Source organism: Aphelocoma coerulescens, assembly GCF_041296385.1.
Source record: "Aphelocoma coerulescens isolate FSJ_1873_10779 chromosome Z unlocalized genomic scaffold, UR_Acoe_1.0 ChrZ, whole genome shotgun sequence".
Taxonomy (NCBI): Eukaryota; Metazoa; Chordata; class Aves; order Passeriformes; family Corvidae; genus Aphelocoma; species Aphelocoma coerulescens.
The window spans coordinates 37574180-37585230 of NW_027184085.1; the positions used below are offsets into that span (position 1 = coordinate 37574180).

Sequence of the window (11051 nt, forward strand, 5' to 3'; positions counted from 1 at the left end):
GCAATTATGAGATTGTTTACTTTTCAGTGGCTTTTACTGTGAAGTGATTTATTTGCTTATATACAGAAGTTTACCTATTTCCTGCTGCGTCTTCTTTTCTCCAGGGAGTGACTTACGTGTTGAAACAGAGAGAGACAGTGTAAAAGTAAATAAAAATGGCCCGGGTGAGCTAGCTGAGTAAGGCAGGAGATTAACCCAGGTCACTGTACTGTGCTCCACGGACCTCTGAGGAAAAACGTGATTTTCAGCTTAGGCCGTTCAAGAGAGCTCAACACCGAGCTTCTGCAGCTAGGACTCCTCTCCTTTTTGAGTTTGTAAGCACACTTTGGGAGCTGATTAAACTAGCTTAGGCACACATTTTGTGTGAAAACACAGACAGGATGAAACCTTCTCTTATCTCGCTCCCTTGAACTGAGGGAGACTCAAGTTCAAATTGCTTGTCTGTCTGCTCCGAAGCACAGATGCGTTGAGGGCTCTCTGATTACCCAGGAGAATGCCCTAACCACTGGGCTATCATGTTTTAAGAGTTATCTCTCTTGCCAACATTCCGTAAATATTCCCTGATGTCCCTGTCTGTCCCTATAGCGCAATGAATAAATATACAGTGGTTGAATGTCGCTGATGTTAGGTAATAGTCCACATGCTTAGCATCTACAAAGATCCTTCTGTATTATTTGAATAGTGTCGGCTGATACCCACATCCGCTACCCACTTCCTGATAGCTGAGCTCAGGGGCAGCGTATGGATCGGAGACTGCAAAGGAGAGCAAGAGGCTGCTTTACTAACATAGCTTCAGAGTACTTCAGAGCCACTGTCTCTCCCCAGCCTATTCTACTTTCAGCGAAAATTACAGTGAGCCAGCCCGGCTGCGGGTTCACAAGTTTCTGTTTGTCCTTGATCTAATTCCAGTGAAAGCACAGGGACGCTGGACACTGAAAAACAGTAACTAACTAGTTTGGGGGTTTTGCTTTTTTTTTTTTTTTTTTTTTTTTTTTTTTTTGTTGGTTTTTTGTGTTTTTTGTTTGTTTGTTTGTTTTTGGGTTTTTTTTTGTTTGTTTGTTTGGTTTTTTTTGTGGTGTTTGTTTGTTTGGGGGGGCTTGTAATTCTGCTTTTGAAATCTGCGTTTTTTAAGCAGCTGTTAATGTTACTTTATACCCGGAAAACGCAACACCTACTGGTCTGGCTCCTTACCTTCTCTCTTTGTTCTTCTCGAGAGCATAACAAGACAATTGCAGTTACTTTATGTATGCAAAAATGATTTGCCCCACTATGATTACATTACTATTTTTCTCATATTATTGATATACATTGCTTTGATAAGTTATATGTCCGCTGCATGATGATGACCTTCTCTTCAACAGAACTGTAAATTACCAATCCTCAAGAAAAACCAGCAGCTGATAGAGCAGATGGGAGCCAGTTGTGAGATCCATCAGCCTATGAAATATTACCGAGTCAGGACACATTTCGAAGATAGCTGTATACCACTGAGAAGAGCATACTCCTGAATACGGCAGTTGTGCTCAGACTGCTTTTCACAAGAGCCGTGTACTTTGGCAGGGTATCAGCATGTAAAGTGTTGTAAAATACCTGCAGGCACAGCGCAAAAAAAAAAAAAAAAAGATTTTTCTTTGTTCTGGGCCTGAATTAAACGTTGTTCAATGTTTTTAAGTCCTTTCTCTTCCCCATAAAGCAAAGGAAACCACGCTTACCTGGAAGGCCAAATTGTGCACTCCTGAGTGATCATGGTTAGTCTCCGTCAACTCCATGTGCTTGGTGTGGACAGGAGAGTTCTGGGTGGACGCTGGAAGCTACCTGCAGCACAGGGCAGAATCTGCCAGCACCTGATTAATCCATCCACGGGACCGGTATCACTTGAAGTCAATTTAGCTGGAGGCCTTCTCAGGTTACTCTTACTCCCACTTAGCTCCACCTTCTCGCTCCACTGGCACAGCCCCTTTTGGCCAGCATGAAAAACGGCCTTCAGGGACAAGATTAGAGGATGCCTGCAGGCCTAAGAAACATATTTCACCCAGTATATCTCTGGGTCATCCTAAAGGCAAATGTGTATACTTATATGACTTCTGTCCTTCCTCACTTGCATGGGAGAAAACTGTCCACACCCAGATTTTGAGAGGCCAACATGTTTTTTGTCCTTTTTTACAGGTATTCTCAAGTCATTATTTTTGTGATGTTGTTGTAGCTTTATTTGCATAGCAGTTGGGGACTTCACCTAGCAGGAGAAAAAACGAAAATGCGATCAACACTCAAAACTCTGACTGGTTAAACCACTTTCCGTTGGCATCCTGTACTTTATGGCACCAAGTCTTTTGGTTATCTGTCCACAGATTACTCGCCTTTACCTGAAGAGTTTTTCTAATACTTTTCAGGCTTGCTATTTGCGGTATTGCAAGTAGATGTTCTTAAAATTATCAATTTAGTCTCTTACCCGTGTCTTTTGTTGGCTATGGACTTTATGTATGCAGCTTGTTCTGTATAAGTCCTGAAAATACTAGCACTATTACAGATGCCAATGTCAGATGGGATTTGTGTGAATATAAATTTTGCCATTAAGAACAGCAAAAAGGACAATGTTCTGTTTCTTGGAAATGCAACCAAGTATATTTATTAATTCATTAGCTGCCTACATTCATAACTTTTTACATGCAGATGGAAAATGTCATGAGTTATGCCTCACCCTGTGAAAAGCAAAAAACTATGCCTCGTTTTACGTATAAAACCAGAATGGATTGGCATGACTGAATTTATTATTTGAAATAATGAACAATTACATGAAAAATAAGATGATGCATCTTTCTGAGTAATCTTCCAACTGTTTTACTAATATTATAAATCATACTGTTGCAGTATGTGCTTTCTGAATATTTTAACTATTGCTCAAAAAGGAGGACTAGCTGGGTTTTTGTTTTTGCAAGGAGTGTAGGGTTTTTAATGATTTTTAGGTTTGCAGTGTTCAGAATATTTTTGGTGACCCAGGTTTTGAAATCAACGTGTTTATTGTTAGTTGTATTTGCTGTGTGAATAGATAAAATTTTCTGACTAATTACTTCTCTCTACACAACACTTTTCAGCAAGAAATAACTGCAAGTATCTTTAACAAGTTTTTATACAATTGCCTGCTGATTTCTGCATACCTCAGCTGCTTTCCCTTCCTTTCTTCCTTCTCTCCTCCTTCCAATTCTAAACATGGTTTTACTACAAGAAGGCAGAGGAAACAAGGCAGTGAATAATTTTCAAATCCAGTCCTTGCAATCTTATAATCTGTAATCTGCATTTGCATGGTTGGAAGAAAGTTCTACCCTCCTAACAATTATGAGACAAAGTATATTCTGCTATTGTTTTTCGTCTTCTGGCAACTCAGATAATTTTTAAAGCTCTCTTTCTCATTAAAAATCTCAGAATAATACACTAACTCAATAATTTCAGTGTGGTTTCCTCATTTGAATTATATTTTATGTTAGAAAACTCACAGGCTAATTAAAACAAAAATATCCACACATCCAAGAAAAATCTGAACTCACTATGAAAACCATGAAATATGCCATTTCTCTGTGGACAGAGGACCATACATTTAAAGAAAATTAGGTAACTCTCTGATATTTTTTGACATGATCAGTCAGAATTATATGTAATGTTTGATTTACAGCAAACCCATTCCTGTTTCTGGTTAGTTTAAATACTTACTTGAAGACATGTTATGTGTATGAGGGATATTGCATCCCACCATTTCAACTGATAACGAGCCTGAATGTCTGTCACTTATGTGATTCCTTTGGCCACAAGAAAGCATTAAAGACTCACATTCTTAAATTTGAGGATGTTTTTACAACAATAGATTAATTGCTAGGCTGAAACAAATGTGTTGCCAAAATTCTACTGACTAATAGCAGAGAAAAAAATTACAATAATCTTAGAATTGTTTCCAAAGAATAGTGTTAAGAAACTTTATGTTCCATCCCACTATTTCTGCATAAACTCTGGAATCTCTTTATCTTATTTAGAGGAAGACCAATCAAAAGGCCTAATTCTCTTAGTGAATTTCATATATAAATGAGATTTATATTTTTCCTAGTGTGAATAATACATGGAGGAAGTTTATTTTCATTTGAAGGAATAATTTTCCTGGGTGGTCCTCAATTCCATTTTTAATGGTAGAAGTTTATGAATTTATTGAAAGAATGCTGCTTTTTTAGTTAGCAGGCCTGAGAAACTAGGGAAGTAAAGCATTTTAGTGTATTAAACCAGCAATCTGGAAAAGCAGAAACTATCTTTCATAGAGAGACTAAGGAAAATTTAATGTTAACGTATTGAGTATTTTTACAATATTATGTATAGCTGGTACAGTGAACTAATGTTATTTATCATACATATGACCAAAAGGCAGAAAATTAATAAAATTTCTTAATTAAATTTTTTAAAAAGTTTTGAATGTAATAGCTATTTTCTTGAATCCTTTCCTCAAAACATGTGAAAAGTGGTTTCAGTCATTCCCCAGAAATTTTTAAGGAAGCTGAATGTTATCACACCCTCAGAGTGTTTTTCCTTGTATTCTAATGCAGATGAAGGAAACAAGAAGTCTTGTTAGTAGGAGAGGCTTTCAGCTGAGCTTTTTGCTTAGAGGTCTGAGTGGCAAGGAAACTGAATGCTATGGCAAGTAAGTAAAATATTTTGTAAGCAAATGAAACCTTCCCACTGCTAAATAACCCTGCCATGAACTTCTAATCACAAGGTAAAGCATTCAGAACATCTTTGTGCTTCAAGTAACAGCACAGCAATGCTCCATTTGCTCTGAAATTGTCACATAGATTGGCTAGGCCAGAAAGGTTTTTTTGGGTAGTACAAAAATATTAATCAACAGCACTGCTTAACTGTACATACAGCAGGCAAATACATAGCAGCGTGATTCCTAATAATTTATTGGGTGCATAGAGAAGATGAGCAGGAGTCTGAAGAAACAAAGTATTTAAAAAAGAGTACGGTCATTCTGCGTTTTTTTTTCATTGTTGAACTGTGAGAAGCAACTTCATAGTTAGAAACTGTAAAGTTCTAAATTTCAAAAATTCAAAACTTTTACATTCTAAAATGATCCTATTCATTATGTATAATTTTGTTAACATTACTCAGCTGTGATGCCAAGAACATTTCAGTTAAAATTTTCAAAAGCATAGAGATAAACAAATCTCAATTTTTTATACATGTCCTGAGTAAACTGCACCTCAGAGGAAAGGTGAATGAAAGAAACCATGGTTACCATTGACAAATGGTTGGCAAGTAGAAGATTAGTTGCTTTACATTTTGCTATATGTCCTCACATTTATGTAGCCAGTCCTGCTTATATGTCTTCTGACTTCTCTGAGTGAAAAAGGTGCCTTCCATATTTGAAAAGACATGGGCCCAAAAGATAATTTTGTCGAGATCTATAACCTCCAAGCTTCAGGTGTTCACAGTATGGCCTATTCAGTTTTTAGAAACATTTTCATACCAGTGTCAAAGATAAACTATAACCCTCCACATCATCATGAGAATAAAGGGTGAAGGGAAGAAAGTACTGTCTTGGGGGGAAAAAACCCCAAAATTTTATGTGTGTAAAATTGTCCCTCAACACACACTTTTCTTGGAAAGTGTGGCTTTGGGACTCGTTTTTATCAAAGGAGAATTTCCCCTCCAAATTCTCAGGTACTGCTTTCACATTTTTAAAGGAAAAGCAGACTGTGAAAAGCTCTTAGAAAGATAAAAACAGTTTTTAAAAATGCATAACGGTGTCAAGTTTGATGAGATTTGGACACAAATCCCTGGATCTCCACTTTAAAAATCGTTTATGTCTGTACAAAGTGACTGTAAATGAGGTGGCCGAGTGGCCAGGTGCTGTCTCCGTTTCTCCCTGGTTCTGCTCTGAGTTCAGCTTTGGTTCTTGCTGGTCGCAGACTCTTGCCCAGTTAAGTCTCCAGCTCCTACTGTAACTTGCGCCTCTCCCTCTGAGATCTTTCGAAATCAGTATGAATTTGAGCAGACTTATTCTCTTCCTTGTTTCTCTTGTCTTGTTCACTTTCTCGTTTTTCTGTGACAGTATAAATGAAACATTGTCATACTTCCTCGTTGAACTAAAATTGCTCCTTCATGGAAGGGAAACACTGTAAAAGAAGTGCATGATAACAAAAACAATGAATTAGGGAGGAAAGACTTCTCAGAGGAAGGTCAAGGGCTTTGAGGGCTATTGTGTTTTACTTAGTGGCAAAAACCTGTGTAAAGTTAAAAAAAAAAAAAAAGGAGTCCTGGGCACGTATTCATTTTTACTTTGTAATAATTTTGCCTTTCTGCAAAATTTCTGTTCAGTGGGATGAAATGCTACAGAGTTTACAAGACAGCCAATCCCTCCTGTTGTGAAAACCAGACCTCTGAGCTGGAAAGTGAATTACAGGTATCATTACTTGTTGCACTTCCTGCAAAGGCAGGTGTGACCAACCCCGCTGGGAAATTCATTTTTAATTGTGATATAATGAAGAAATTGTAATTCTTTCTGTAATTCTGGTTGTAGTGTAGCTGCCACGCGCAAGGACCGTGTATACAGAAGTGTGCCTCTGGGCGTACCTGTAGTGCTTCACTGGAACTTCCCAGCTTGTTTCTGTACAGTTGAGAGAGTGGACTTATTTGTGACAAATCACTTCACTGAATTCCTAGTTTGCTTTGTCTCAAAGCAACTGCCTAGTTGACACTGGACCTCCGCTAGTGCTGGATTCACAGAGGTGCCAAGGAGTTTTGCCGGCAGCCCCCATACGAGGCTGAGACAAGTTGATTGGTGTTACTTGCACATTGAGATGTGTCAATGGATATCCTGGGTGGAGAAACTGAATAATCCTGGGAGCTCCTCCGGGCAAGGCAGCTCCTACCCAGTGAAAAAAGTTGACCAAAAGGTGCATAGATAAGAAAATTTGAATAACGACTAGAAACTGATCCTGCATATGTAGGAATAGCAAGGTAGAATAGTCTTTTGTCCACTGCCAAGATAATTAGAATATGTTTTGTAGGTCCTTAAAATTAGCCCATAGCAGTTTATCATGCTCTTATTAGGGTAGTTATCCTGCTTATAGGACTAGAATCTAGCAGGATCACTAGGGTTGTAAAAATTTATTTCAATTACAGTTCAGGAGTCTGACATGATCCAGTGAAAATGCCATTGCAACGCTTGCAGTGGGGAGTCCTGAATCATCTGCATAGTGGCTGACAGCCATGTCTGAGAGATTTGGTTCTCCACGAAAGCATTACTTTATCAGTGCAAAAGATCACAGGAAATTATTTTTGTAGCTAGCACTCTGTGGGTGAATGTTTGTACAGGTCAGAGTATTGTTCCAAAACCAAAAATTCTGGTAAAAACCAACATAAATTTTTACTACTTGTTTAAAAGTGAGGTGAGAATCTATTGAGTTGGTGGTTTGTTTTTTTCTTTAGTGCTTGTTGTATATTTGTTTGTTGTTGTTACCATCCAAACAATGATACTTAGCTACTTCTGGAGCTGTATTTTACGTAAGTAAATGCAGATCTCCTGCCAGTGCAGTATAAGCTCGAGTATAGTACCGATTTTTAAGCTCTAGAAGCACAAATTAACATTTTCCTTATAATAAAGAATTTCAAAATAACTAAAAAAGAGGACATCCATAGATCAGAAATCTAAGAAACCTGAGCAAAAGTTCTGAAAGTCTGTCTGTCTACAAGGAAAAACTATACTTGTAACACAAAACTTATTCTTCTCTGTGATTATTGCTTTCTTTAAAATGTTCTAAATAAGTTCTAAAACTTAATAGGGTTTCTGGAGCTTGTAACTGCAAGAGGATGTTGATAAGCAGGAGCGTAAACTAGTCAGTAGGAATCCTCACTGTCTGGGTAATGAAGAGAAAGTCCCGAGAAATTCTGTACTTATATTCTTTACATTTAATGATAAATCACTTATTGTTACTGAGATCCAAGGTAATTTAGAAACTGTGAATATACAGTGTTCAGTGTGGTTCCCTGTGGAGACACTCATTACACAGACAACAAACATTCACTGCTGTAATGATGGCAACCAGCAGTTTATAGAGCTGGAACCATTGCAGTGAGGTTGAACATTTTTACACAAACTGTAACCTGCAGTCCAAGTTACTTAGATCTGAAAAGCAGCAGAGATTTAACATTGAAGTCTCTGTAAGACTGTCTTAACTGCCAGCAAGTGGTCCTATCTTTCCTTTTTTTTGAAACCATCACCTGGTCACACTGGCAGTTCAGCAAGCTTCTATTTTCGAAATAACAGAGCTAAGGATTGTGCCCTAATTTACGGCACCTCCAGCGTCAGAGGCTCCTTAAGAACACAAAAGTCGTAGGAGGTAGAGGATTGGGGTGCATGCTACTCTGAGTACCTTTAATTTAGTGTACTAGTACTAGAATTACTTTTCACCTAGGACAGATAACAAGGCCTATTCAAGGACATGAAGTACTATACTAACACAAGCTCCAAGCTCTTTTTGGGCAAATTTCTACCCATTAACTTTTACTTTTCGTTTGTGTGTCTGTTTGTTTTGATTGAGTTTTGTTTTCGTTTTTTGCTTGTGTGATGCTGCTACTTCCTCTGAGAGGATGGCAAATACACTACTCATACACTTCCACTAAACAGTGCTACCTTAATTATATACATAAATTTTGGTGGAATGGATGACTTGGAAGCAAGGCAAGCACATGCTGATGTTTTGAATTAATATTCCACAGGCCTACAGCAAGAACAAATCTTCAGAAATGAGACCAGTATGGAGGATAAAATCTTGAAGACAAATGAGGTTGAATTCTAAGTTACTGTGCTAAATCTCTCCCTCATGGTGATTCCCTAGGTGCACTAGAGATGGTACAGCATCTCTCTGCTTGATGCAATGGGAACACCCAGCATGATTCTATTAAAGGTCATTTCTCGAGTGCTGAATGCAATTTGAAAGAAACAGAAGCATGAAAACCTTTTACAAGAAAGAATCCTACCCTTTGAATATCAGGAAGATGGTTCATTGGAATACTTAAATATGATTAAGCACCCTTTTATATTTTTTGTATCTGTGTATTTTGCATTTATTGACCAGATGCAGAAGTTGAAGTAAAATATGCTTCAGAATAGAAAATAGATTCCTGGATTCTGAAATACTACACCAACCAAGGACAGCATGTGCACTCGGTTTGAACTCCAGGGCATTTTTTAAAATTGCTGCCTCCAGGGGAGGGAGAAGCACGATCTAAGATGATCTTTTGAATTTTTAATGGATATTTAGAAGTTCAAGCCTTTGCAGCAGCTGAGGAGAGTTAAGGGAAGAGGTCAACAGTGGCTAAATAGCACTCTTAACATACCACTGTTAACACAGCCAAAGCTGTTATCATCCTGATAGCTTTCAGGGAGTACCCAGCTTAGATAACAATAGGGGGACTTCTAGGTTGCTCCAGCATCACAGCAGTGTTGCCCAGACCAGTTCTTCCAGCTGAAATCAACTCAGTGTTGGAGCCTGGAGATGTTTGTACCCTGTGTCATCCCAGCAGGACCATTTCACCCATCCTCTGCACTGTTTGCTTTGTCTGGGAAACAGTCAAACTCATCTTGCAAGACAGCCAGCCTGGAATTATGCCTAAGAATAAAAAATTACGTGTTCTAAGCACAATCTCCCACTCCTCACTAAGAAATTTGGGATATTCATTTAAGGTCCAGAGACACAAAACTACATCTTGTCTGTCAAGGCAAAGGGCTTAACAGGGCATAAGTGGATTTGGACAACCAGTACCATAAAATATTCCTCCTTTTGCCACTGGATCCTGTGTTTGAGCAACTAATCTATTATATTATTTATATTTGCAAGTCTCATTTTTGCAGCTCTCGTTTGACTTTGCATAAAAAAAAATCCAAGGCCTATTATAATGTTTCTGTACCACAGGCTGTACGTACTGATGGTTCATTAGGTTCACTTTCAGCTAAATATTTCCTGACCTAATAACTTTTTGAATTTCTAAAAATATACTGCTTGGTAGAGTAACCTGTTCATAAAACTGACACAACATAACTTAAAGACATTTATTCCTTGCTGACAGAAAAAAACCGTAATCTATCTCACTTCACCTTATCACTAGTGTAATTTTTCTTTCAGCTTTTTCAACAGCAGAGTGCTCTCTAGCAGATTTATGTGGCCTAGATCCAAAGATTGATGACACACAACAATGTTGTTGCAGAAGAATTGGCTACTATTTGTTTATCTAGCTTGTACTAAAAACACTTCTGAAATTTGGTGATAGATGCACACAAAACTTCTACACAGAGAATCCTGTTCACTTCAGTCTTCTGATTCCCCATATAGTTCCTTTTAATTTTGGCAGATCTCATGCAGGTTCCAATTTCTCTGCATGTCTTTAAATTTCACATGTTTCATCCTGTATAGGTCTATGGGGTCTTGAATTTTACTGGTGAATAAATGAGATCTTTTTAAGAAGTAGGTGAGAGTGTACCATAAAGAAAGTCAAACTCTAATCCTTCCAGGATCCATTTCCAAACCTTAGTTGTGTAACCAAACACAACACAGTAGAGTGAGTCATGCTCAGTATGTATGAGGAGTAACACCTAGCTTAAAAGTAGTGAAGGGTAAAACAAATTGTTTATCAATGGACTAAAAAGTACATAATTAGTTTAGTAGCAGGAAGGAATTGCAACCTGAGGGCAAGATGTTCTAGTTAATTATGGAACTGAGTTCGGAACATAATGAGAGAAAAGATATTGTGTGCCAGAAAACTAGCAATTGCCAGTTGAATAGTGAATGCCACATGGGGAAAAAAGGCAAATAGCTTGTCACATCTTGTTTTATCCACTGAAATCCACTTCTTTTTTATTCTTGTCTTCCTTTGTGGACTTCTTTCTCATTAAACAGGCTGTCCACTCTCCATCAGAAAAGCTGATTCTTCAGGCCATGCCTAACCAGTAAGATAAACACTATACATCTGTTTCTGACTGACTAGCCAAGTCCTCTAAGGACAGCTCTAATTAT

At 38.0% G+C, this 11051-nt stretch overlaps 1 protein-coding gene and 1 long non-coding RNA gene across 3 annotated transcripts in view; one reads left to right on the top strand and one right to left on the bottom strand.

The window, feature by feature from the left end:
• The window catches only part of SLC28A3 (solute carrier family 28 member 3), a 39980-nt gene extending 38111 nt beyond the window's left edge, over positions 1 to 1869 (bottom strand). The window contains exon 1 of the mRNA XM_069002124.1: positions 1713 to 1869. Coding sequence (XP_068858225.1) covers positions 1713 to 1769 — 57 coding nt within the window. The 5' untranslated portion in view covers positions 1770 to 1869. The remainder of the gene's footprint in view (positions 1 to 1712) is intronic.
• Positions 1870 to 2012: 143 nt separating this feature from the next.
• On the top strand, positions 2013 to 10756 carry LOC138103397 (uncharacterized). 2 transcript variants are annotated; one of them, XR_011147717.1, is made up of 4 exons: positions 2013 to 2166; positions 4581 to 4675; positions 6355 to 6439; positions 8758 to 10756. It is a non-coding gene; the product is annotated as an uncharacterized lncRNA (long non-coding RNA). The 2 variants fall into 2 exon arrangements; XR_011147716.1 differs by lacking the exon at positions 6355 to 6439.
• The last annotated feature ends 295 nt before the right edge of the window (positions 10757 to 11051 follow it).